The sequence below is a fragment of the Natrix helvetica genome (assembly GCF_964273705.1).
Source record: "Natrix helvetica genome assembly, chromosome: 2".
Lineage (NCBI taxonomy): Eukaryota > Metazoa > Chordata > Lepidosauria > Squamata > Natricidae > Natrix > Natrix helvetica.
In genome coordinates, this window is record NC_138552.1 from 52,455,689 (window position 1) to 52,483,654 (window position 27,966).

The 27,966-nt window shown below is 41.3% G+C and overlaps 1 protein-coding gene across 10 annotated transcripts in view; it reads left to right on the forward strand.

The window, feature by feature from the left end:
- The window catches only part of APC (APC regulator of WNT signaling pathway), a 137,369-nt gene that overhangs the window by 78,817 nt on the left and 30,586 nt on the right, over positions 1 to 27,966 (forward strand). For 7 of the 10 annotated variants that reach the window (XM_081943423.1, XM_081943424.1, XM_081943426.1 and 4 more), the window contains 7 exons: positions 8,256 to 8,408; positions 13,799 to 13,883; positions 16,908 to 17,109; positions 18,449 to 18,557; positions 18,887 to 19,000; positions 21,084 to 21,167; positions 25,706 to 25,810. In XM_081943423.1, the coding sequence (XP_081799549.1) occupies positions 8,274 to 8,408; positions 13,799 to 13,883; positions 16,908 to 17,109; positions 18,449 to 18,557; positions 18,887 to 19,000; positions 21,084 to 21,167; positions 25,706 to 25,810 (834 nt within the window). In that variant the 5' untranslated portion in view covers positions 8,256 to 8,273. Of the gene's footprint in view, positions 1 to 8,255; positions 8,409 to 13,798; positions 13,884 to 16,907; positions 17,110 to 18,448; positions 18,558 to 18,886; positions 19,001 to 21,083; positions 21,168 to 25,705; positions 25,811 to 27,966 lie in introns of those variants that run through there. The other 3 variants (XM_081943427.1, XM_081943428.1, XM_081943420.1) reach the window with 3 other exon arrangements.

A 27,966-nucleotide genomic window follows, 5' to 3' on the forward strand; every position in this document is an offset into this window, starting at 1 on the left:
CAAGTCAAAGGACTCTACTCAAGAAGGTACTCTCACTCAGGGTGCTCCAGCCCATTCTGGGACCCTGGATCCCAAAGAGGAGTTATTCAAAGAAAATGTTTCTGCGCAGGACTTAGTTCCATTGCCTGAGCTGTTTGTGAACGTGGTCCAGTGCCAGTGGGCGCAGCCAGGATCACTGACCAACTCTAGTGGGGCTGACAAACACCTCTACCCAGTGGAGAATAATTTAGAGGATATTTTGAAGCTTCCACAGGTGGATGCTCGGATGATATCCCTCACAGTTCCGTCCTGCCGGCTGACCACCTTGAGGGGCTCAAGGCCAAGGATAAAAAATCCGAGAAAACATGCTACAAGACCCACCAGGTGGCCGCCTGGTCTATTAAGGCTTCTACATTGCCTTCGTTCTTTACTTGAGCCTTGCTGCTTTGGCTGAGGCAGTTGAGATCGAATCCCCCGTCAGAGGGTTCCAGATGGAAGCATGACCTTAACAAAATTATAGCAGCTGTTGAGTATTCGGCTGATGCTTCCCTCAATGCTGCCAAGTTTGCCTCCCGGGCTCTGGCTTCCAATGTGACCTCACGACGCCTGTTGTGGCTTCGTCACTGGCAGGCGGACGTGAAGTCGAAGGGGAAGCTTGCTTCCGCTCCCTTCAAGGGAGGGCAATTGTTTGGTGAAACATTAGACAAATTCTTAATCGAGACCAAAGTTAAACGGAAGGTGCTTCTGTCTACTGCCAGGAAGGCTGAAAGGAAGAATAATTCTTTTTTTTTTTGGATGCAATCCTTTCGGGGGAATGACTCCACGGGTGCCGGCCCCTCCTATCAGAGTTCCTACCCCCAGGGCAGTGACCGTAGCCAGGATAGGTCAACCTTCAAGGATAAGGGCCGACAGCAGCAGTCCTTCCGACGCCCCTTTGTGGCGGTTCCAACAACTGCTCCTATCGTAGGTCCAAGTGACCACCAACGGAATCCTCCCAGAGGCAGCCGTCTCCAACTTTACGCTGCCCAATGGGAGTTGATCACAACGGACATTTGGGTTCTCAATACGATCAGGCAGAACCTGACGTTGGAGTTCCTATCCCTCCCCCAGGGGACCTTCGTCTGCTGCCGAGTTCCCGCCTTTCTCCCCAAAAGACAACGGATGCGGGCGGAGATCTTGCATCTCCTCCAGATAAATGCCATAGAGCCAGTTCCCATAGAGCAGGAAAAGAAGGGGTTCTATTCCATTCTTTTCTTTGTTCCCAAAAGCTCCAGGGATGGAGGGCCATTTTGGACCTCAAGAACCTAAATCGGCATCTGGCCTACAAGCATTTCAAGATACAATCCTTATAGACCATCCTAGGTTGCATCAGGCGAGGGGACAGGTTGACCTCCATTGACCTGAAGGAGCGTACCAGCATATTCCGATCCGCAGGTCCCACAGGAAGTTCCTCAGGTTCCACTATGACGGCAAGCATTACCAGTACAGTACATTTGGACTTTCATCGGCACCAATGACTTTCACGAAGATACTGGCGGTCATAGCGGCCCATCTGCACTCACGCCCAATACGTCGTCTTTGTTTCCTAGACGACATCTTGATTCAATCAGCGTCCACCAACCAACCACTCAGAGATGTTCGAGTCACCATCTCCACCTTATGGAATCAGGGGTTATCGGTGAACCGAGAAAAGAGTCAGCTGACACCTGCGCTCCGCATCTTACAACTCGGAGCACTCATAGACTCCGACCGTTGCCAAGTGTTCCTGTCACAGGACCACAGGCGCAACCTCCTCATCTGTGCACGGGAGGTGAGTGAACCAGTTTGCGTCCATCATGTCCCTATCACAACTTCTGGGACTCATTAATTCGAGCATCGTACCATGGGCATGTCTTCACATGAGGGAACTGCAATGGTTCCTCCTGCGTGTCCAGCGGGCAAAATTAGCAACTCTTCCAGATGGGTCAGACTGCCTCCAAAGGTCAGACAGTCCCTCCGGTGGTGGGAATCCAGTGCAGTGATGAGAGGTTGCCTCTTCCAGGAGCCAAACTGTCTGGTGGTCACAAGAGACACAAGCCTTCAGGGATGGGGAGCCCACTTCCAGGAGCAAGTGACACAAGGCAAGGGATCACCAAACAAGGCTGCATACAACATAAATTGGTTAGAGTTAAGGGCAGCCAGGCTGGCCTTACACCACTTTCGAAGGGACATTGTGGATTGCCATGTCTTGGTGCTCACAGACAATATAACGACAAAGGCCTACATCAACCGCCAGGGGGCCACCAAGCTCAAGGCCCTGATGACAGAAGCTGGCCGTCTTGCACTTGAGGGGGACCTCCTGAGGAAGGACAATCTTTCTGATAAGGCCATTCATACCATTCAGTCATCCCGACGTCCGTCTACGTCTTGGATCTATGACGCCACTTGGGCGGCTTTTGTTTCCTGGTGTAAGACACAACATAGTGCCCACTTCGGCATCCATCCCACAGCTGCTGGACTTCTTGCAGGCGGGGTTGGATAAAGGCCTGTCCCCAACACCCTCCACCGAGAAGTGGCAGCACTGTTTACCATCCTAGCTAGACATTCGGCTGTTTCCTTGGGGCAGCATCCTCAGGTGAGAAGTTTCCTCAAGGGGGTATCCAATCTATGTCCTCCCATGGTCCACAGGTTCCCCACCTGGGCCCTCCCGCTTGTTCTGAGGGCCCTGACCAGACACCATTTGAGCCTATATGTTCCATCGGTCTTCGTCATCTGACTCTGAAGATGGCATTTCTTACACCAATTACGTCAGCTAGGAGGGTGTCAGAGTTGGCTGCCCTTTCCGTCCGTGAGGACTTGTGCGTTTCTCCATAGTGAGGGAGGAGTATCCAGGATCGGTTTACCTTGTCCTCTCTTGATTGGACTGAGTCAGATAAGCTCTTTTAGTCACCTTGGTCATCAGGCTCCACCCAGTTGTCGACTAAGTCTATCAACGGACGGCTGTGTTCATCCTGAGATCCTGAAGAAACTTAAAGGGAAAATTTTAAATTGCTGCAAAAGCGATCGAAATTGCCTCCACTCTGTCTGGTCAATCACTAGAGGCTGAGGAAACCCCCAGCGGGGGTAGAAAGCCTGCGCAGCAACTGCTAAGTCGGCGCACAGCCCAGGTCACAGAGCAAGACCCAGGGCACTAAGTGAGGACTCTCACCAAAGACAGGCAAGCGAGCTCCGCAGAGGCCTCTGCAGCAAGGGCAATGCCCAAGGAGGCTCTAAGGGCGCCGGAGCGCTCCATCACTCCCCTCAGGTGTTGAGTGACAAACCACAGTGTTTTAAAATGCCCTGGAGCACCCACGATCGCCAGAGAATAAGGTGAAAGCTGGAGAGGCTCAGAAAGAGCTGCGGGAGGCAGGGGGAGGCGAGAGAGAGCCCCCAGCGGCAGCGGAAGCTGCATGGCAGCCTGCAAGGGCACAAGCCGCTTCTACATGCTCCTAGGAAGAGGACCTTTTTGAATTTGGAGTCAGGAGCCATTTTGAAACCACGTGGTCCAAGATGGCGGCCCCCAGCAGCTCAGAGAAAGCCAGCAGGAGCCAAGCACACAGTCCTGAAACAGCAACCACCGGAGGCATTTAGGAGCCTTTTAAAAGGTTAGAAACCATCTCTGAGGTATCAGCCAAGGGCGGGGGAGGCAAGGCAAAGGCCAAAAGGAAGCACATCTCCACCAAGGGGGCTAAAGAGGCAGGCTGTGGATCCGAACCCCTCAAGCGTAGCTCCAAGTATGAAAGGAAGAGGCACTAAGCCTTGGAGCGCATCAGCCACAAGGCCAGCAGCAGGAAGACACACACACCCAGCCTGGAACCTGAGGAAAGATTACCAGGTTTCTCTTCACCTGGCAGGGCTGGAGAAGGGGACCCCTCCCTCCAGGTGAGGATTCCCTTTGACGCCTCAGGCTTTGTCATCCTGTGTTCCGGCAACCTTGCTAATACGATTTATGTAAGCCCTATTCAATCCTTTTCTGAGTGCCCGACTAGCCGGAGAAGCCCAGACAGGGCAACGAGGCTCAGACCGCTGCTGAGGCTTTCCTTTTAAAGAAGGTCTTTCCTTTAAGGAAAAACTTTCCCTTTAAGGAAGAGAAAGGAAAGCAGGAGGAGGAAGGGGCGGCAAGGCTCTCAGCGAGCTGCTGTTAACAGCAGGAGGCCACAGGAGAGAGAATGGCAGCTCTTAGTAGCACAAGCCGCTTTTCAATGCTCTGACTGGCACCTCTTAGTAGCACAAGCTGCTTTTTCAAAGCCCTGACCAGCAGGGCTGTTGTATTTGCCATGCAGCGCCATTTGAAAAGAAGGGGGAGGAGAGTCCCCATGTGACACAAGATGGCGACCTCCTGCAACTCGGAGGACACAGGCAGGAATCAAGTCCTCGCTTCTAAAACTGGCAGCCCCACTGGAGGGGCAGATGAGCCTCCAATCAGGTTAGAGATTACCCCTGAAGGTCCATCCAAGGGTGGGGGCGGCAAGGCAAAGAGCAAAATGAAGCACACCTCCTCCAGGGTGGCTAAAGAGGCAAACTCCGGCTCCAAGCATCCCAAACCTCCTCTAAATATGAAAGGCAGAGACATAAAGCCCTAGGGCGCATCTGCCATAAGGCCATCAGCAAGAAGGCTCCCTCTGGTCTGGAGCCTGATGCGATCACAGAGGAGGATCCCTCCCAGCAAGTGAGGATTCCCATTGATACCTCAGGCATCTGGGGCTCTATCCAGGAATGGCAGTCACCCTCACTACGGGGCATTCTCCTCAAGCCTCCCTTCTACCTCTGCAGGCATGGGGGTGGGGCAACCACCCGAGGCAGAACAGTATAAAGATGAGGTTATTTTGAGCTCCCCTCAAGTAAAAGTGACATTGAAGTTGAATCCCAAACTCTGTTTGCAGTCTAACTGAAATCAGCTGCCGGGATTTCCCTCACCCCCTCTTGGAGCAAAGAGGAACATCCCATTTCAGTGAGAAAGGCTGATTATCTTCTGTTCTGTTCTTGCTTCCATAGCTCGCAGGAGCTGATATTGCCCAATTTCTGCCCGGACCCTTCTCACCCATTAGAGAGGAAGTGGCACACCTTGGACATGAGGAGGGCTCTGAGGATTTACCTCAGAAAAACCAGGCTGAACAGGAAGTCGGAAGCCCTATTTGTTTCCTTCCAGCCGGCGTCCCTGGGTGACTTCCACTACAACCTGTATTGCTTCTGCCTATCAGGCACGGGGTCTGCAAACACCGAGCTCTATCACAGTGCATTCTACACGAAGTGCGGCCACTTCGGCGGCCTGGGCCATGCAGGCCTCAGTATCTGAAATCTGTAGGGCAGCCATGGGGTCTTCGCCCTCACCATTCGTGAGGAATTACAAGTTGGACTCCTTTGCTTCTGCGGAAGCCTCATTCGGATGTAGAGTGTTGCAGGCTGTTCACAAGACGGGGTAGGGGTCTCACCAGGCATAAGTTTGGGCATATACTCAAATGTGTAACCCTCCCTAGGGACATGTAGGCTTTGGTACATCCCATCCTGGATACCCCTCCCCTCACTATGGAGAAAGGGCATTGGTACTTACCTGATAAGCCTCTTCTCAGAGTGGGGGAGGAGTATCCAGCCCCTCCCTGATATGGGTATGTTGCAAAATTGTTATGTTGTTAAACTGTTCTGTTGAAGTAATAAATAAAGGTTTGAGACTAAAATAAAGTCTAGAGTGGATGACACAGCGAGTCGGATAGAGTTCTTCGCCGATAACTGGGTGGAGCCTGGTGATCAAGGAGTGGCTAAAAGAGCTTATCTGACAGTCCAGTCAAGAGAGGACAAGGTCAACCCATCCTGGATACTCCTCCCCCACTATGAGAAGAGGCGTATCAGGTAAGTACCAACGCCCTTTTTCACGCCGACCGGGTCACCCTCCGACTATATCCGGGTTTTATGCCAAAAATTAACTCTCTGTTCCATAGATCTCAGGAAGTGGTACTTCCAAACTTCTGCCCTCACACTCAGCATCCCAAGGAACAAGCTTGGCACAAGCTGGACGTTCGGAGAATGGTTTTCTGCTACATCAAGAGGATGGAGGAATTCCGCAATTCCGAATCTCTTCTCATCTCTTTTCAACCAGGTTCCATGGGACGCAAGGTCTCACTGTCCACCATCGGTCGATGGTTGAGGGCTTGTATTAAACTGGCTTACCAGCACCAAGGCAAGACAGTACCACCTAGACTCACAGCTCATTCCACACAGAGTGCCTCCACCACAGCCGCATGGGCAACACAAGCTCCTGTGGAAGAGATCTGCAGAGCGGCTACCTGGTCGTCTCCGACTATGTTCATTAAGCACTACCGCATTGACTCCTACACTGCAGCAGAGGCGTCTTTTGGGAGGAGAGTGTTGCAAAGGGTTATTGCAACTCCGTGCACCCTGGACAATCATGTTGCCCTCCCTGTGACTTCATAGCTTGGGTATGTCCCATGCTTGGACTCTCCAAGCAGCGCACAGGAGAATGACCGTTGGCTTACCTGAACGGTCGTTCTCTGGGCACTGCGGGAGAGTCCAACCCCACCCTAGGGTCTCTTTTCGTTCCTTATCTATCAAGCGTCTCAGGCTGCTCGGAGTATGTGATTGTGGAGACGTCTGGAAGACACATCAGGAACAAGTCCATCATATACTACGCCTTCGTTTTTGAACTGAACCTCAATGAGGAAGAGGAGGCGTGGTTAAGAATTTCAACTCAGTCTTTGGGCAAATAGACTGAATTTAGCTCATGCTTGGACTCTCCCGCAGCACCCAGAGAAGGACCGTTCAGGTGAGCCAGCGGTCATTCTAACTGCAGCTAGTTGTAGCACATCTACGTATTAAAGTGTTTATAAACATACTGCTTGATCATCTTGTAAAAAATCTTGTCCAGCATAAATATCAAGCTGACTTGTAGTTTCCTGTGTCTTCTTTTTTCCCTTTTGTGAAGATTGGGATGGCATTTGCCTTCTTCCAGATTTCTGTGACCTCATCAGTACCCCAGGAGTTCTCAAATATTACTAAAAATGTTCCTGATTACTTCTTTTAGTTCCTTCTGTACCGCGAGGTATAGAGGTTAAGACCTTGTGATCTGAACATTTGTTCAGCAACTGTTCAAACTTACAACAGTGCTGAATGAGTGCTAGTTGCAACCAGTTCTCAGAGTTCCAGCCCCTGCAGCATTTCCACAGTCATGTAATGACGATTTATAATGTTCCCTGCTGGTTTCCCATAAGCAAAGTCAATGGGGAAACCAGAGAGAAGTTGGAAGTAAACATCACATGAAGTCCTCACTTAATGGCAGTCACAATCCCTGCTTAATAAAGACAACTGGGACTGCTGAAACTGCCATCACGAAACAATGCAGACACATGACATTGTACTTTACAGCTGCATTACTTAGCAATGGCAATTTCTATTCCAATCGCTGTCAGAAACCAAGGGCTACTGCTGATACATGTGGTCTGAAGTCTTGCATTTCTTTAAATTAGTTATGTTCTGTCTCTTTTGCCTCTCCTAAATTGCAGCTTCTTTGTTCTCTCAGTGGCAGAATGACCAACTAGAGCTCTATTTGTGTTCTGAAAAAAGACATGCATAAAATAGGAGTTCAGAAGTTTTGTCTTCTGGTCATCACCCATTATCAGTTCATACTATTTTTTCACACTGAACTTGCATCCTCTCCGACTTTGCTTTTACTTTTAAGGTAGTCTTTTTTTATTTTTGATATCTCTTGCAAACTCAGCTAACTGTGAACTTTAATATTTTACTTTCATCCCTTTTTCAACAGTGAGAAATTGAGTCTGCCTTAAGTTTACTACATTGAATTAAGGGGCTTATCTATTTATTACAGCATGTTAGTTGGTTCTGAATTATTTTGCAAACGAATTCAAGCATACTACTTGTCTAAATGGAAATGCATGCTATATACTAAAATGTGAATTGGAAAGTCCTCATTGATGAATATTTTGATACTGTCTTAAATGTTATTGTTTCTGAAGTAAAGGCATTCAAGAGCTTGTTTGTTTGTTTGTTTAAAACCTTTACTGTATATAGCTTCTATCTTCCAGCCAACTCTGCGTTGAAAGTAAGAAGATATGCTCTGTACTTTGTACTTAAATAGAGAATTACCTGAAGTTCCAAGACATTTTTACGATATATGAAAAATACAATGATAGATTATTTAGATGGGAAGTAATGTCCTTTTTATAAAAAATTCATGATATATTTCTTGGACCAAAGGAAACCAAATGTTTATTCTTTATTTTTTTCAGGTCCTGGGGTAGCCCAGAATGGCTGCAGTGTCATATGATCAGTTGTTAAAACAAGTAGAGGTGTTAAAAATGGAGAACTCAAATCTTCGACAAGAACTGGAAGATAATTCAAATCATCTTACAAAACTTGAAACTGAAGCATCTAATATGAAGGTATGGAAATAATTTTACTTTAAAAGCATTTTGGGATTGTGGTTTGGATTGCAAGTCTCTTTGATTTCCCCCATAATGCAATGGATATTGAGCTTTGCTCTTTTAGATAATAGATTTTCCCTTTTAAAACACTGTTGTATCAGAGTGTGTGTGTGTGTGTGTGTGTGTGTGTGTGTTCATATTCCCACAACTTTAAGATAATGCCCATATAATACAATTTCTTAAAATAATTGGCAATTGTACCATATTAATGGTGAGAGCTGCTTGCTCAAGTGCTTTGTATTTTTAGGTTGAGATCAATTCCTTGTAAAATCTATACCTTAGGAAAACATGTTCTAAGGTTTCAATTTCATCAAAGACAACAGGGGCATCTTCTGTGTGTAAAAGTTGTCTGATTATATCTTCAGTTCATTATTGCACTGAGAAAGGCATTGAAGTGTGTTCCAGGGAAGACCCAGAATTATTTGGAATTGAATAACTTGTGTATAGGTACTGTTCGGGTTGCAGCTTCTATGTTTTAAAATTTATATCTAATTTCTCTTTGAGGACTATATTTTTAGCATTGTATATCAGTCGCAGCATTCGGCTAGGAGTGAAGCAGCCTTAGTGGGCTCCTGAATTCCTCTTTATAAATTACTCCAGACATTATTTTAAGCCCCAGTTTGGTAGGACTGTATGAAGCCTCGTTGGCTTTTTTAAAAAAAACCTTTCAGACCTTGAAGCTCAAAACTTTAAATTTATCATTTAATAATGAAGGAATTCTAGGGAATAGTGCAGAAGTCGAAGATTAAATTTCCTTGCAATATGACATTTTTGTAAGTACAAGTAATCCCCGAGTTGCGACAGTTCACTTTGTGACCTTTTGAAGTTGCGACATAACCCTCCCCCCCAAGTACTTACAACACAATCCCGCCTGTGGAAACTCACTTACCTTTTGAGGATCTAGCGAGCCATCTCTTCTCCAGCCTCTCTATTTCTTTGCCTGCTCCTGGCGAACAGTGAGAGCAGAAGGAGAGCTGGATGAGCACACCCTGCTCGGCTTTTCTCACTTACTGAGGCTGCCTTCTACTTCTAGAATGGCAGGCAGCCTCGATGAGTCTCCTTCAAAGATTTCCAGGCTCGGCACGGTAAAGCGTTTGCATGCCAAATGGAAGGCTTTGGGGCAGCAAATTCGGCTTCCGCTGTAAGGTTCTGGGTATCCTGATCTTATGGGACTTCAGGCACCCATTCTCTGCAAAAGCAGATGGATGCCTGAAATCGCATGAGATCATGGCCCCCAAAACCTTTCACTCCAGAAGTGGCAGACAGTCTCAGTGAGTCAATGAAGCCGAGCACGGCACACTCATCCTGCTCTCCCTCTGCTCTCATTGCTCACTGGCAAAGAAACAGAGAGGCTGGAGAGGAGACAGCTCGTTATATACTCGAAAGGTAAGTGAGTCTCCACAGGCCTCTTGTGGAAATCTGGTGTGGTAGAATGGTGGAGAGGAAGCAATTGCATGAGGTATCTGTGGGTCGGCAGAGGCCTTGGGTAGTCTAAAGCAGGTAGCCTGTTCCATCATTTTATATACTTGTGGTTCGCTCTGTCAATATTGGTGGAGTGATCTTGGCAATTTCTTGGATTGCTGCTTATTGTTAGCTAAACAAGTTAACAATAAATAATAGTCCAAGAAACCGCCAAGGCCACTTCCACCAATACTGACAGGACAGACTACTAGTATATAAAATGAAAGCAAATCCCACCTCCTGCTAGCACTGATGATGTTACCTAGTTTGCTAATAAAACGCCTGCAAGAAAACAGCCAAGCTCAGAAAGCACCAAGAGCCCTTAATTTTTATGAAGGCATGCCTGCTTTTTCTGCTGGTTTTTAAAATCGTATTCCTGGAACAGTAAGTTATGGATAGTCTTGCCAAACTCTAGGGTAAATTAAATGCAACTACTTAGCATGGAGTGCTTTTTTATTCATGCAATACCATGTACAAGAGTGTACTTATGCCCTACTTAAATATGCATAAACAGATTAGAAAACTTTGAAGTGAGTGGAATGAATGTATTGCCTGTTGTATAGAACAATACCCCCAGACACATGCAATAATTTGAAGCAACTTTAACACCACCTGGTAGCTAATGATGTTGACCTCTCAATATCAGTAGCCTAGTACCCAAATGTCACCGCCCCCTTCAGTCATATCAAGGGTTCCTCTGGATTCCATGTGGTTGGGTGAGCTACAAACAAGATCTCTATAGTTTAAATCAGTGTTTCTCAAACTTGGCGACTTTAAGTCCTGTGGACTTCAACTCCCAGAATTCCCCAGCCAGCTATGCTGGCTGGGGGATTCTGGGAGTTGAAGTCCACAGGACTTAAAGTTGCCAAGTTTGAGAAACACTGGTTTAAATGAAGACCTCCCTGGCCAATTTATATTCTGGTCAGGCTCCAAATTCTCAGCAATTGATTAAGTCATAGTATCTCACAGTCTGTCTTCCAGCATTAACCATTTGAAATACTATTGAGAACAGAGAATGACAACATACATCTTTAGTTATTTTGTGTAGGTATTCCCTTGCCAAATTCTCCCCGAATTTCCCTCCTTAGTTGCTGCTAGTGCTGGGCAGCCGATGCTTAAATGGATTAGGTACTCAAGTTAGGAAGTTATCAACAGGGCTTTAAAAAACGTAAGAGTCTAAGGGAAGTTGTCTGTCCGTCTGCCTTCTCATATGTTGCACAATGCACTAAGAACGTTCCATGGCAAAAATATTTCTGGGCACTGAGGGTTTTTTCTCTCTTGGTATTCAGAAGCCACTGAGTTGGAGGTACTGACTTTGTAAAGTTACACTTAAATTCTACCTTTTAATATCTTTTACAAGAGACAAGTATCGCTTTGTTTTTCTATTGGATGCTGAACTGTAGTAAGTTTTCAAATATAAGGCACCATAATGCAAAAATATAATAGAAAGCATTTTGATTAAACTCATGGGCTGGCCTGCTTTTTGGCTCACTGTAGTAATACTTTGTCACGCATACTGCATGATGACATTAGCTGAATATAACTCTAGAATTTCCAAGAGACCTCAGTGATTGCATTCACAGTGATGTGAAAGGCAAATAACTGCTCATAATGGAGATATATTCTGCATACAGAAAAGTGTAAAGAAACTCTTGACTGATGCACTTCACATAAAGATTGTGGTGAAGCTTCAAACTTTCTCACAGCTTGCCCTCATTTTCAGACTGAGAGGATGAATCTTCAGCAGAACAATTTATTGCCCTATCTACATAGAAATCTGAGATTATAAAATGTGTTAAGGGCTGTTTAATAGTCCAGACAACTCTTCTAGAAAATATAGAATGATCTGGGTGTATATAGGGAGTGAGCAACCACTGGGTCCAGGACTTAATGCATCCTTCAATTGTGCCTTTATCGTTAATCATTCCTTTCTGTTTCCATTGCTAAAATTAAGATAGGAAGCACATATAAATCAAATTATAAGGCCCTAAATTAGGCACAACAAGCATAGAAAAGTGACATCCAAAACTTAGTCCAGAAAATCCCAGACCCACTTAATTTCATGATAACTTTCAAATCTTACTGTTCCAATAAAAATAGACCTTGCCCCTTCTCAATTGTTTTAAGTATCCCCCTCCAGTTGACAATAGATTGTCTAACTTTGGTTTTGGTTGTCACACATGGCGAGGTGGTGGGGAAGAGGAATTCAGCCAGCAGAAGTGACAGAAACTACTCAGAGTCAATTTTTCTGCCCTTCTCCTTACAGAGGCATTTGTCATTCTTGATTTTGCCTGACATTCCTTGCTTCCTTAGAGTTTCAAGTACTCATTTAACATAACCCTTCTAATTTTAAAAACACAGAAATGAGGACTGAGCCATCGAGGTAAGGACCTATTACAACTACACTATAATTTCCATCTCACCTTTCTTTATTCAGAAGTTGAAAAGAAGGCAGAAGGTGGTTTGGTAGCTGAAAGGCAAACATATCCCAAATTTCTTAGTCATGTAGTATTGAACCATAAGCTCACTCTTTGCTCTGTAACAAGATTAGGGTTTTTTAAAATCACTGCTCAGTACTGTAGTGATTTTCTGAATTTTTATTTCTGTTCTGCAAGAGTTAACAGGATATACTCTTGTCTTTCTTGAACCATTTATTAAGCAATTTCACCCCAAATTTCCAGATTTGAAATATTGGCAGCAAAACGCTGTTTCAATAGAAGATAATACTGGGTATCCTCATGAGATAAATATTAATTTATAGAAAACTTTATAGAAAAATCATCACATGGATGTAATTCAGTTTTCGAAATGGTTTTATTGTTTCCCTACTTAATTGACTAGGTGTTCAGCATCAGGAATGAGACATCAGATTTGAAATATGTGCTTTGGACTTTAAATCTGCTAATCATATGCATAACAGGAAGAGAGCACAGTGCATATATAAAGAAATTAAAATGTATGTCAATATGCAGTAAATTATCACAGCTCACTTTTACTTACTAGTTGTGCATCATTTAGGGATGTGTGTAGGGCTGCCTCTTCATAAAGGTCCCCAAATAGCTTTAGATCACAAAGCAGCTATGCTTTTTTGAAACATCTTTTCTGAAATTAAGGTACCCATAGGAATTGAATGGTCTGTGATACATGGACTTGCTGCAGAAAGGAAGAAAACCCTGCTGATTGATAGCGGCATCTTCTGTGGACAAAACAGAATGAAGACTTTTATGAATTCATATTTTTAAATATTTTTGAAAGCACCAAAAAAGGTTATGCTCAGTGCCTTCAACATCCTACGACATAATCAAAATGTTAACTAAAAGAAAAGTTTAGTGAGGGGAGTCGAATAGCTGGCCATCTTGAAGTCCTCTTATATGTTAACATAGACTTGAAGGAGACATGCGTTCATGTCATAAATTAAAACATCAAGTTAAAATCCAAACTATAATTCCAAATCTAAGTGCTCCCATTCCTGTCTGCTTTTTCTATTACATTTTAATTAGCAATTGAGAACAATGATTTTAATTTTAACACATCAATAGAATTTCACAATATTTTTATTGAAATGCACACAAATTCATCTGTTTTCATTCTAAAAGCACAATGCTTATTCTAATGTACACACTACAAGTTGCAAAAGTATTAAGATATCATGTATACATTTCTTGAAAAAAATATCAATCTGTACTAAAAAATAAATAATAGCTATTGGGAATTAAAGATGTGCAGCATTTTCAATTATCTAATTCCTCATTCTAAACAAAATAGTTCTGTACATGTTCTTACCTAATTCAAAAGATGTATTTGAAAGTGGGTACACTACAAAATAGTAACCTTTATATTTCATTCTTGCTTAAATTTTTTAAATAATACCATTCCTTATATTCCAGGAGGTATTGAAGCAATTGCAAGGAAGTATTGAAGATGAAGCAATGGCTTCATCTGGTCAGATTGATTTGCTGGAACGTCTTAAAGGTAAATGGAAGAAGGCTACACCAGTTAGCAAAGCAAATATTTTCCATGAATTCTTTCTGCGAGGGTGAACATTGTGAGCCAGAGATATATTCTCCCCCCCCCCCCAAAAAAAAGTTTCTCAAATTATCACCCAAATATGAAAACACTGCCAATTTAACTTTCATACTTACAAAGTTTATGTGTTTAGACATAGTAATATTTAATACTGAATAGATTCCCATTCTTGCAACTTGAAAACATTTTTCACAATCTTTTGTGAGATTCCTAATAAAATACTATTTAGTAGAAGGGAAAAGAGCTGAATAATTCTAATCCGAATTGACGCTAATTTTAATTTAGTAGGAAAATATTCTGTCTTTAGGAAGTATTGCCATATTTCCCCGAAAATAAGACCCAGTCTTATTTTCTTTTGGGCTTGAAAATAAGCACTCAAGTTTCAGGGAGGTCTTTTTTTTTTTTAAAGTACAGGAGGCAGTGAGTGCAGGGGGGCCGAAGGGAGTGGGAGCACAGCTACTGCTGGCTCTGCCCTCTCCATCCCACTGTCTGCTTCTCTGCAGCTGCAATGGGCCAAGCTCTCGGCATCCCCTGGCCTGCATCCGCCCTTCCTGCTGGCCCAGATGCTGCTGAGATACTTCTCGGCTGTGGCAGGTGCCGCACTGGCTACCAAATGGCTGCCCATGCTGCTGCTAGCCTCACAGGGGCTCTTCACTGTCCTGGCAGGGCAGGTGGAGGCTAGGGCATGCTGAGACCTTGGCCTCGATTGAGGTTGAGGGCAAGCAGACAATGGGATGGAGAGACCGGGGCTGGTGGTAGCTGCCTAAACACTTTTCACTCAGAGGAAAATGAAGCTTTGTCTGCTTGCAAAGGGGACGGTTTGAAACAGAACGATTAGCTCCATTTCAAAGCATCCTCTTTGCAAGCAGACAAAGCTTCATCTCCCTCTGGGTGAAAAGTGCGCAGCAGAGCCAGGCAGAGGCAATCCCAACACACCGCTCACTCTGTCCCACCATCTCTTGGCTTGCCTACGGCTGTGCTGAGCAAACACATGCATGTGACATCAGTATCACCGGCCTACCCCATGCCTCTGCCTCTACCTACTTTGCCTGCTACTATGCAAGTCTCCCATGAGCCTCCTGTGAGTCAGGCAGCCACACAGCATGTCCGGATCATGTATCTTCTCCCCCCACCTCTGCCTCCATGCTCAGACTTATTGGTATTTGCACTGTGCCAAGGGGCCAGCAGGCTTTGGCTGCTGCCTGACACCAATGCCCCCCCTCAATTGCCGCCTCTTGTGCTAGCCATGCCCTTTCCCCTGGGCTTATTTTCGGGGTAGGACTTATATTGGGCCCACCCCCCCAAAAAAAAAATCAGGCTAGGGCTTGTTTTCAGGGTGGGTCTTATTTTCAGGTAGGAGATTTATTGCCTACTTTTATCTTTCTATTTGGAGGAAAAATTCACCAAATTTTACTGACAAACTGGAACAAGTAGATAAATTGGTATATTTTGATAGAATATTTACTAAAGACGGAGAAATGGTTGGAGAAATTTTAAGAGATACAAATACTAGTAAAAAGGTAGTGGTGATAGTATCTTTACAGTGTTCTTTCTGTTTCAATAATCTGTCAAAGCTTATGCAATAAAAAGAATTGCAAAGAAGGGTAGTGGTAGTGTGAAGAAAGGTGACTTTGTGTGGGGAATGAATTCTTGTTAAGAATATTTGAATGCAATACAAATGGGTACCTAGAAAGAAAGAATAAAAGAATAAAAAAGAGGGGCAAGAATGGTGCTGAATGAAAAAAATGTGTGTTCAAATTACAGAATGGTTAAGAGAAAGATGAATATTGAAGTGTTTAAAGAAAAAAAGTAGTGTATGACTTCGCCAGTGCCTGGACATGGTAGGATTGTTTTCAAAGTCAGGAAGGCATAGAAAGATAAAGAAAATGCTGGGGCAAACTAGCTTTAGCAGTATTCCTTTTATTTTCTCTTACTGCATTCCTTGAAGGTTTGTTGTTGTTGTTGTTGTTTATTTCTTACAGGTATTCCTCAACGTATGACCGATTGCTTAGCAACTGTTAATAGCAGATCCCCAAAAACTACTTTACAAATCAGTCCCAAAGTTATAGATGCCAGCTCTCCCCCATAGTCATTCACCCTTACAGCCATCCTCATGCACACTGCAGTGTTTCCCTGCCTATCTCCACCATCTTTGCAGACCTTGGCCCCCCACCCTTCTTATTTATCTTTCAAAGATCTGAAGAGCGGTGAAGAAAGGAGAACAGACCACTCCATTGATTTGTTGCTTGGTACAATCCTTGTGGAGACTGCCATTTTCCGAGTAGTTGCATTGAATTGTGGCCACCTGGAAAATGGTGGGTGTTTCAGGATCATGTTGTGTAGCCCAACAATGGAATAGTTTTGCACAGCAATCTGCAGCTGCATTCTGCACTGAATTGTGGGTACTAAAATAATGTTGCCATTTCATTGTGCCACGCAGCCCAGCAGTGGCGTGGCCTGTCCTCCTTCCCTAACCCAAGCTCCAGAGTTCATTGAAAGGTAAATGCTCATTGGTTCATGCGGGATGAGGAAGAGAGTGGGGCCCAGTGGATGGAAAGGCCCAAGGCCTGTGGGAACCCCATTGAGCAAGTAGCAGAGCACAGGATGCTCCAGGGGTTGGGGGAGGCCTTGGGAGATCTTGGGCAGGGCCTACGCGCTTTCTAGGACCTCCCTCTGAGGTTCGTGAGGCACCTCCGATTAATAACCCATGCATTTGTTTAACAATCACGTTAGGAAAGCAAGAATGAGGGCTTGTGAGTGACAAGATCACATGGGCTCTTGACCTAATGGCTGTCACAATTTCCTACCATAATGGGCATGCTCCATTATGTTTGTAAGTCAAGAACTACCTATATTCTTTTTCTGCCTTTTGAGTAACATTGCTTACCTGAACAGGGAATGGCATAATTTTAAAAAATCATATAAGACATTTTTCTTGTTAACTCAATAGTTTTCTTTGTTTCTTCTCAGAACTGAATTTGGATAGCAATAACTTCCCTGGAGTGAAGCTAAGGCCAAAGATATCCATGCGTTCATACGGAAGCAGAGAAGGATCAGTTTCCAGTCGATCAGGTGAATGCAGCCCTGTTCCCATGGGATCATTTCCCAGAAGAGGTTTTATGAATGGAAGTAGAGAAAGCACTGGTTATCTAGAAGAACTAGAGAAAGAAAGGTAATTTTAAATTTCAGATATATGTTTTATATCAATCTGAAACTTTAAATTAGTTGTACCCCTCTCTCCCTCCCTCCCTCCCTCCCTCCCTTCCTTCCTCAGGAATGGGTAGACCACACAAAAATATTTATATCTTATTTATAATTTTGAAAAGTTTGAAAATGTATGTTTCAAGTTATGTTAGTGAAGCTTCTCGTATAAATAGGGTTCATCTAAGTTGGATGCTGTGAATTTGATGCGGAGGTAATTGTGCTTCTGTGCCAGTGAAAGCAAATCAATGACAGTCCTTTGGTGTCTGAAAATTGAGGAAGCATTCTTACACAATTTTCTGAGGCTCTAGAAGCCCTGCAAGATTAAGGCTTTGGAGTGATTTCCAGAGGTTCTGGAGAAAAGGAGAGGTTGGAAGAGAGGAAATACGGAGGGCTTTTGTCCAGGGTGGGTGGTGGGAAATGACACACCAGCAAAGTCAATGTAGGCATTTTCTGGATTTTTCACATGCTGAATAAGTATGAATATTATGTACTGTTGAAATTCTGAGCAGCTGTGAAAGATCTTTTATCTTCCACTTGAAAGATATCAAGTTATTAAACTATAGATCAGGGGTGTCAAACTCAAGGCCTGGGGTGCTTAGATCTGGCCCACAGGGCTGCCCTGGCAGTGCCTCTGCCAGAGAAAACAAAGCTTGGAAGATCACGTGTGGCTGTCCTGAACTCCATTTTCACTGGCAGAGGGTTGCAAGCAGCCTTGGCAGCTGAAGTGGAGTTCGAGAGCCCATTTTTGCTGACAGAGTGCTTGGGCCACCACAGGGCCCTCCAACATGAGTGATATCGAGCTGGCCACGGCCACCCTGGCCATACTCACACCTGCCCCTCATGGTTAGACACAACCCTGATGCAGCCCTCAATGAAATCGAGTTTGACACCCCTGCTGTAGATAAAAAGACTGTATGTAAATGTAAAATTTAAGGTATCCTTTTCTAATTTTCAAATTTGTATTCCCTAACTACATATTTGATATTGTTAAGGTAACAAATAAGAATGTATCAATCCAAATAAATCTACAGCACTATCAAGAGAACCTCAAATCAAGGTAGTACAAGATGAGGCAAGATTCAGTTAAGATGAGAATGGGGTAAGCAAAAGTGATAGAATATTGGATTTGGATTGAAGTGAGGCTACATTTAAATCTGTATTCTGCACTATGAACCTCACTGGCTCATCTTAGAGAAGCTCATGGATGATTATGAAAATGAAAAATGATTCACTTGTATAAGTATTACCTGCTATATATTAGTTAATGTAGAATAATAAATGATAAATACTTGTTTCTTCATCTCTAGGTCTCTTTTGCTTGCTGAGCTTGAAAAGGAAGAAAAAGAAAAAGACTGGTATTATGCTCAGCTTCAGAATTTGACTAAAAGGATAGATAGTCTTCCTCTTACTGAAAATGTAAGTGGTAACAGCTATACACCTGTAAAAGTATTATTTCAATTAAAATATACCAGTTGAAATGTCATTGTTTCAGATTTTTGGAGCCAAGACTAAAGTCTACAAAAATATATTGGGAATACTTTTTTGAAAAAAAACTTCATATGTTTATAGATTTTTCTCAGTCTTTCTCTGTATCTCTGTGTCATATTGGGAAAATGACATGAATTAACTTTAACTTTTATAAACATTAGATTCACATAATTAAATTTCTTCAGTTTATTGTGGAATATCAGCATTATTTTATAATCCCATCTTAATTGGGATTATTGTATTTCCTATGTTTTTAGTTTTCATTGCAGACTGACATGAATAGAAGGCAATTGGAATATGAGGCACGACAGATCAGAGCTGCCATGGAAGAACAACTTGGTACATGTCAGGACATGGAGAAGAGAGCACAGGTAATCTCTTCTCCACATCAATTCCGTAACAATTTAGCAACAATTCAAAGATGTACCTGTTTTTTGTGTATTTCTCAAGCTGCTTGAGAAAGTGCCTTTGTTTTCAAATGATATTTTTAATAATTATGCAGTAAACCTAACAATTATGCTTAAAACAACTGAGAACAGAAACAGTGGTATTGAATATAATGTAACACAATATTGACATAGTATGAACTGAGTGCACAGTTTCACTCAAAGAAAAGTAAAATACATTGCTTATTTTTCTTTATGCATCTGCTTCCAAAGTTTCACAATCTTTCTTTGCTTAGTGCTTTTGTCTATCTATTCCTTTCAATTCCTTTTCTCACTCTTCTTACCAAAGAGAGATAAACCAGGAGACAGATGCACAGTAAGAGAGATCAAGGAGCCACTGAATTTCTTAGTTTACATGCTTATTTTTTTTCATACGGAAGAATGACAGGATTGACCCCAAAAATTGAGTCTATGGAATCTATAGTCAGAGTGAACATGAGTCCTTCTCTTTTGGGGAAAGGTTAAGTCTCAAAAAGGATCCTGAATTTTATTATCCTGTATCTAAAAGGTGTGATGAAAGTTGAGGTCAATTGTTTTTAAGTAATGAAAAGGCATTATAGGCTCTTGTATAAAATAGTATAGATACTACACAATATAGTATCAGTAATCTTTCAGCAATAAAAAATAAAGGAGGATATTATTAGAATCATCTGCCAAATGATCCTAAGAAGATTCCTATGCTCAGGGAACAAATGAATGACTTAATCTTATTAGACAATTTGAAACAGGTTATTTTTAAGGATATTTTTGAATCACCAGTAGTTTGCTTCACATGGAGTGTAAAAGAAGATTGGACAATGAAAGGACTTCAGATGAACTTAAGATCTGAACTAATCTTCTTATATGTAGTACATATTGTTATTACTAAGCTAGCAAGAAAAACTCTAAGAAGACCTAATAAAGATTAAGAATGTTATGGCTGTTCTATAATCTAGTATACCTTTATTTCACAATATGCCCCCATAGTCCTTCAGCAAATGGTTGTTTATATCAAGAAATGAAGGGACAGACTTGCTGATCTTTCTACACACACACACACACACACACACACACACACACTCCAGCTAGGTGCTGAAACTGAACTCTTCATCTCTGTCCTCCAATCCTCATCCATTAATCATTTAATTTGCTAAATTTACTGCATACCTGGAAAGGTGACAAAATCTGTACGGTACCTACCTTGATGAGTCACTGCCAAGCTGAAAAGTAGAGGAAAGGAAGCAAGGAAGCAAAGAAAAGCTTCCTGCAGCTTGTTTGCCTTGAGCCGCTGAAGAAAAAGTTCATCTCTTAAAAAAAAAAATCTAAAGCACAAATGTGGGCCCCAAACGACCACAGAAGCTGGGTCCTCAAGGGAATCATACAGGCAGCAAAAATCTTGGAAACCTTTGGAAAAAAAGGGGTCATTAAGCAAGGCTGTCTCACTTAACAGCTGTCCCTACTTGCCTCCATAGTGGGCAGGCTCCATTACAGATCAAGCACTGCTTGTTTATCTTCAACACATTTTCCTCATTCCTGTTTCTGCTAGAAGGACCTTATGGTAGAGAATGATTTATGTTATATCAATTAATTTTATAAATGGACAGTTTTAATCAGCAGTTACAATTCAATGAAATGTTATTTAATTCTTGTCATATTTCTGTCCTTTTTGGGGAAAAACATTTGTAGGATTAGTTTTAGCTGGTAATAAGAGACCTTAAGTTATATCGTAGGAAGAGAACATTTGAACATTGATCTAATTTTTTAAAGGAGTTTTCCTATTGGAGGTGTTTTTCCTCCTCTACCACCATCATGCCCTCCTGGTTGTCTGGAAGATTTTCTTAATTGAGAATTATCTTCCTTTCTATATATAGCAGTATATTCACTTCAAAGAAAGATAGGTAGCAAACAAATTTAATTAATAAATATTCTGAGTCAAGCTTTACACTGTAGGAAGCTTTTACATTGTCATGTAAAATTTTAAAGTGGAAATAATAATAAGTAATAGTTCTTAAACTTCATATTGTTTCAGGTGCGAGTAGCTAGAATTCAACAAATTGAGAAAGATATTCTGCGTATAAGACAGCTATTGCAATCCCAGGTTGCTGAGCCAGAGGTTAGTGTTAGTTTTCTTGCTGTTTATTCAGACATCAATGGGATTAAAAGAAATAATCAGAATTAACAGAATGTTGAGCATGTTCAGTAGAAATAATTAGTAACCTATGCCTTAATTGAGCTCTGGCTAAACTACAGCTGAGTCATTTTGAATTATGATGGTATACAAAAATATCAAAATACCTCATCTTGAGCTCAAAATAATCCACTTTTGAATTTGAAGCAACTGTTTGAACTGATATTGTTTTGTCTACCTTAAAAATGTTCTAAGTGCAAAACTGCCCCATATCAGACTTTTTAAACATTTGTTTTGAGCTCAAAAGATAAACAATTGAAATCTGTTTTGGGTTTGAAATGTTTTGCGTACCAGTATTATAGTGTTTCAATCATACAAGACATTTATTTAAAATGTGTGTGTCCTATTTTTCTTTAATATGTTATATAAAGTGCAACTAATAGCATGATCAGTCACATAAAGCATCAATAGCATCAATATTAAAAAGTTGCCTCTGACTTAAAACAACATACAGACCGTCCCAGTTGTAGTAATTAGGCCAGAATGCATATCTCATTCTGGATATTTTTAAAAATCACCAATATCAACACTTAGTTGATGACTAGTACAGCAGACATATGTAGCTTCCAGCTAATGCGCCATGCCCTGTATTAGCAACAGTTAAAAATGCTGATTTTATTTTTAAGGCCATACATGGCTTGGCTCTGAATTATTCCTCACGGTTGTGGATTTTCCAGTAGAACCTGCTAGTGAACTCACACTGCTAAGAGTTATTTGTCGAGTAATAAATGTAATAAATAAATACTTACAATATATTAAGGGCAGGAAGTACACAAGTTTATAATTGTTGATATTTCATTGTAAAATTTTGCACAAGGAATTGTACTTCTATGTAAAAGTCATTCCTTTTAAAGTTATATTTTTGGGCTCCATAGATTAAAATTAATAGACAACAGTAAAACTTCCATGGCATTTCAGTCCTTTGAAACCAGGTATTGTCTGCTTTAAAAATGAAGGACCCATTTTGTTTTAGTAGTTCTAGATTCTACCTAGGAAAAGAACAAAGAGGAGAAGGAATAACAGCACTATATGAGTGGTGTTAGGTTTATCATTTTGGGATGATAGCATTAAGATATTTATTAGAAAAATAAATGTAAAAGGAAGTATGCTATTTTTGGCCCAATAAATCTGATTTTACCAAGGATAGGAGTTGTAATTCCATACAACTACTGAATCCATTATTGACTACAGTTTGGTTTAAATTCAGGGAAATCCTGGGTTCTTAAAACTTGTATCTGCAGAATATAATAAGTAATAATGTCTGATTTTAGTAAAGAAAAATTAAATTTTAGTATTGGAAGAAACCAATGTTTTTTTAACAGTAAGGAACATTCTTTTATGATGAACCAAGCAGAACAGCAATGAGTTGTTTTTAAAAGCATCAGGATAGCTGTAACTATCATTGACAAATTTAACACAAAATCACAGTTGACTCGTGTACCATCTTCTGTTCAAATGTGTATACGCTTCAAATGTAAGTTCAAATGTGTATACGCTTCAAGAGTAGATAACAGCTTGACTTAAAGCTGTGTATGTGGTAATTCCTAACCTAATTTATACACCAATAGAGCCAAAGGGGGGGGGGGGAGAATAGAGCCAAGGGAGAGGGAGAAGTGGAAAGTAAGAACAAAAGGGAAGGGAGGGAAAGGAGGGGGAAGGAAGAGAGAAAAGCAGATCTGCACAAGAAGATCAGATTTCTACAATACTCGGGTATCAGCATGTGGAAGCCCTCAAAGCCAATGACACTTGAATTAGTAGGAATCAGGCCTATGTTGGTTTTTGTACTCTTCTTGTTCAGTTCTTGGAGTTCCTCAGAAAGGAGTTGTAACATGCTGCCAACCAAACAATAGTAAGGCAACCATATATGAAGTGTAAACTTTTTAATAGTCACTGGATGGAAGCATCTAATAGATAATACAACTTCTTTGCTACCATCCAGTGATTCCTGTTTTTGCAGTCCCTGTATGCTACAGAGTTGTTGGAGAAGTGAACAGAACCACCCTACTGGTTAGAATATTAACCGAGCATATTTGCTTTCACCCTGTGGAACATGCAGTCAAAATAAAAGACCAATTATAAGAATATAACTAGTTTAAGAGGAGAACCTGGGTAGGAACAGACATTATGAAAACTAAACGAATTATTCACAAAATTTTAAAGAGGAAAAGATTTAAATATCTTTCTGCATCTATCAAAATAAAAAAAAGATGGATGGATAAGTATGTGGACAAAGGGCCTCATAACAGTCTGTGTGAGCCCTTCCTTCCTTTTTACTTTTTCGTGAGATTTTGGTGCAACCATATTAGCAGGACTGCATTTCTGCTCCAGCTACTAAAAGATAAACTTTTTTTTTTAATTTGGAAGCAGATGTTTTGGGAGGAGATTCTGGTTATTGTTCACCAGGGAGGAAGAAAGGGAAATTATGAAAAAGGCAGGAATACTAGAATTGGACTGAACAAAATACTACTGTGGTGATCAGGGGTGGTATTCACTTACTTTCCCTTCTGGTTCACAAATGCTTCGCTTGCACACGCCCTGTCCGTGCATGCGCCCCGTCCGCACATGCACTCAGCCTTACATGCATGTGCTTTGGCTTGAAAATGTGCCTAAATAGGACAGCATAGAGCTGGGGCCGGTAGATGGGCCCACTGCGATTTCCACTACCAGTTTGGGCGAAATAACACCTCTGGTGGTTATACATATGGGCCAGAGAAAAGATACAGCATTTGGTTGATGATTGTTGGCACTGAAGAACAACACAACTGCAAAAGTTGGAATCCAGCAATAGAATAAGAGCTAGAAACAACAATCAAGCCCAGCAGCTTTCCTTCCTCCCAGCAAGGCACTGCAAAAAAAAAAAAAAACACCCCTCAATGGCAACTTCAGCCAGAGACTTGGCTAAAAAAATTTGGAAAATGTCAACCAGTAACCAGGTCACCCAAATCTGGGATGACTAGGAGTTAGGATGAGGTGAAGAGAACAGTTGCATTTCATGGCAGGAACAGCAACTAAGGACAGAAGGTTAACTAAAATCTAAGAAAGTATTGGCAATTCAAAGACATGGAAATGAAGTGTAACTATTGGAGAAATGCATATATTCTCTCTCTCTCTCTTCCCCCCCCCCCCCCAATAAAACACTGCATCAAAAGAAGATAAAATTCACTTATCTGTGGTCGGTCTACCATTTTCCCTAAACAATATATAACTGAGTGCAGACTTGAAACAAGATAAGACAAGAAAATGGCAATAATGGCAATAATAACAAAAAAGGGAGTTGGGGAAGGAAAGTAGAGACCTTTAAAGGAAGATAGATGAAATTACAGGAAAACCTGCAGGAATACTCAAGAATAAACATAAAAGTGATCTTATAGAGGCAAATCAGGTTAAAAGGAGATGGAATGATTACTAAAATCCTTTAGAAATAGGGTCATAACGAGAGAGAATCATTTGTGATAGAAGATCCTTCTTTAGCAACCACAACCAGGATCAGCAATTTGGTCATTAAGTGAGACATCACATGACCATGATTGCACTTAGGATTTTACTTCAGCGTTTCCTTTTTCCCAAACTCCCTTGGAATGCTCACCTCAGCCCTGGGACAATTAGCAAGAAGGGAATTAATGTTGTGTTTACTTTCATTGGAGGGAATGGGATTACAAGAGAGTAAGCAGGCAGACAATATGGAATACACATGGAAAGGATTGTGCATGCGTCATTTGCCTAGCATGCTTGGGGCTGGAGATCTTTTAAAATCCTGTATTATAGAGATGTCCCCATAAAATATGCATAAATAGCTCTGAGCAGTAAATAGGTTCTATATGCTATTCTATATTTCAGCCAGGTTTTTTAAAAAATAATGTTGCTTTTATAAATAAAGAAGCTATAAACTCTTTATTTATAAATTTTGTGAGTTTTTTCCCCAGGGGAAAATTGATAGTTTTACATGTCTAATTGGAAGTTAAGCTAGGGACAATGTATTCTTTGCTGTTAAAATGGATGCTTCAATATAGGTCATCCTATAACTGAAACATTTAAAAAATGCTTTTTAAACTGAAGTTCTGTGTACATTTTCATGCAAATAATTATTTGTATTATATTTATTGCTTTGGTTGTAGCCTCCAGTAAATGCGTAGATCATGTGACAAAGCAGCTTGTTCTAATTCTGTTACATTTCTGAAAGTGATGTGAGCACAGCTGGTGGAAGATGGTGTCTTGTGTCTCACAGCAGATCCTTTGTCTTCTAGAGCTATAATCCTCAGAGGACATGCTTCACTTTCATTCTGCAGTTTTGCTTAGGCAGCCAGTCTCGAGTGCTAATTATTGAGGCTGGGGATTATAAAATGCAAAGTGCACTTTGGTGGCATGTAAAACTACAGCATTGATTCGTTCCGTTTTTAGAAGATTTTGCATGATGAAGTGTATTTGATCTCTATGCATAATGCCAGAAATTATTGCATTAACAGAGAACAGCTCCAAGCAAGCATGGTGCAAGTTCACATAAAACTGAAAGGCAAAATGAATGTCAAGGAGCAGCTGAAATCATTGTGGCAACTGCTGGCAGTAGCCAGGTAAGACTATACATCGTGCTTAAAAATGTGGTCTTCTTGTAGGTTAGAGGTAGTAATTCTGTAATAGCAGCTGTGCCTGCATGAATTATTTCATTTTTGTTATACCAGAAAGCTAGCATGCCACTGGAAGAGATGAGCGCTCATTAATCTGCTACAGAAGATTTTTTTTTCTAAACTGAAATATTTTAACATTCCACATTGTGATAGTATAATTCTTGTTCAAAGAGATGTTATGCATACATTGGAAGGAAAAGGAATAAATGTATCTTTCAATTTGGCTCGTCATTTGTAATATGAATATGTGAGTCAAAGGAATATTATTTTCAATTGTGGAATGATTTTGAAATAGATTTGTTTTTCTCAAAAAGTGGAATTTTGTAAACCAAATAATTGTTGAAAGGGGATTTTTTTTTTAAATGCATCCTGTGTTATACACTATTAATTTGGATATAGTCCAGCCCTACCGATATACATGGCAGGGATTATCTAATTTAATATTTGCATTTTGCTTTTAATAGTCCTTTATAATATGCTTTGGAACCTCTATATTAATATATATTATATTATATATACTGTAATTGTTATAATTGGTTTTCATAAATCAATTTTTATAAATCTGTAAAATTGTTTAAATCTCTCTATATATACAAAGAGAGAGCTGATTTTATGTAATGCTACTAAGACTTCCTAGTATTATTTACCAGATATGGCTAAAATGTATGTTTAATTTTTTTTTCTTTTTCTCTGCTCTTTTGGAACAACAAAGATCCATTGCTAAATCCTAATGCAAAGTTAAGTAAGAAAAAAGTGAGGAGGACATTATTATAAATAACATAACCTCACTATTCGTCTTTGTTGTTGGTGTTGTTGCTTTATTACATTTTATTTTAATTATTTGTGTACTGAAACCTAAATGTATCTCAAATCAGCAAACAAATATTAAGCAGCTTTCCTTTTTAATAAGAAAAATTCCATCATAACATGTTTAAGTAACAAGATTTCAATGTGTGAATTTTTATTTTTTTATTTGTTCATTTTTATAGAAAATAACATTAAAAATGAGGTGGCTTAAAATGAGATAAAAGCACTGGATTAAAAAATGCAAAAGTAAGTCAGAGCAGTAATAATGTTCAGATAGCAAAAATAAAGTTACTGAAAAAGTGGTATCAGTACAAAGTAATTCAGTTATTTATTTGTACAGCTAGTACAAATAATCTAATGGTTAAAAATAGGTTTCTCAGTTTTATTCAAAGTGCTGGTTATCATCACTATACAATACACTATATTGCCAAAAGTATTCGCTCACCCATCCAAATAATCAGAATCGGGTGTTCTAATCACTTTTATGGCCACAGGTGTATAAAATCAAGTACCTAGGCATGCAGACTGTTTTTACAAACATTTGTGAAAGAATGGGTTGCTCTCAGGAGCTCAGTGAATTCCAGCGTGGAACTGTGATAGGATGCCACCTGTGCAACAAATCCAGTCATGAAATTTCCTCGCTCCTAAATATTCCACAGTCAACTGTCAGCTGTATTATAAGAATGTGGAAGTGTTTGGGAACGACAGCAACTCAGCCACAAAGTGATAGGCTACATAAACCGACGGAGCGGGGTCAGCGGATGCTGAGGTGCATAGTGCGAAGAGGTCACCAACTTTCTGCAGAATCAATCGCTACAGATCTCCAAACGTTATATGGCCTTCAGATTAGCTCAAGAATAGTGCACAGAGAGCTTCATGGATGGGTTTCCATGGCCGAGCAGCTGCATCCAAGCCATACATCACCACATGCAATGCAAAGCGTTGGATGCAGTGGTGTAAAGCATGCCGCCACTGGACTCTAGAGCAGTAGAGACTCGTTCTCTGGAGTGACGAATCGCGCTTCTCCATCTGGCAATCTGATGGAAGAGTCTGGGTTTGGCGGTTGCCAGGAGAACGGTACTTGGCTGACTGCATTGTGCCAAGTGTAAAGTTTGGTGGAGGGGGAATTATGGTATGGGGTTGTTTTTCAGGACCTGGGCTTGGCCCCTTAGTTCCCGTGAAAGGAACTCTGAATGCTTCAGCATACCAAGACATTTTGGACAATTCCATACTCCCTTTGTGGGAATAGTTTAGAGCTGGCCCCTTCCTCTTCCAACATGACTGTGCACCAGTGC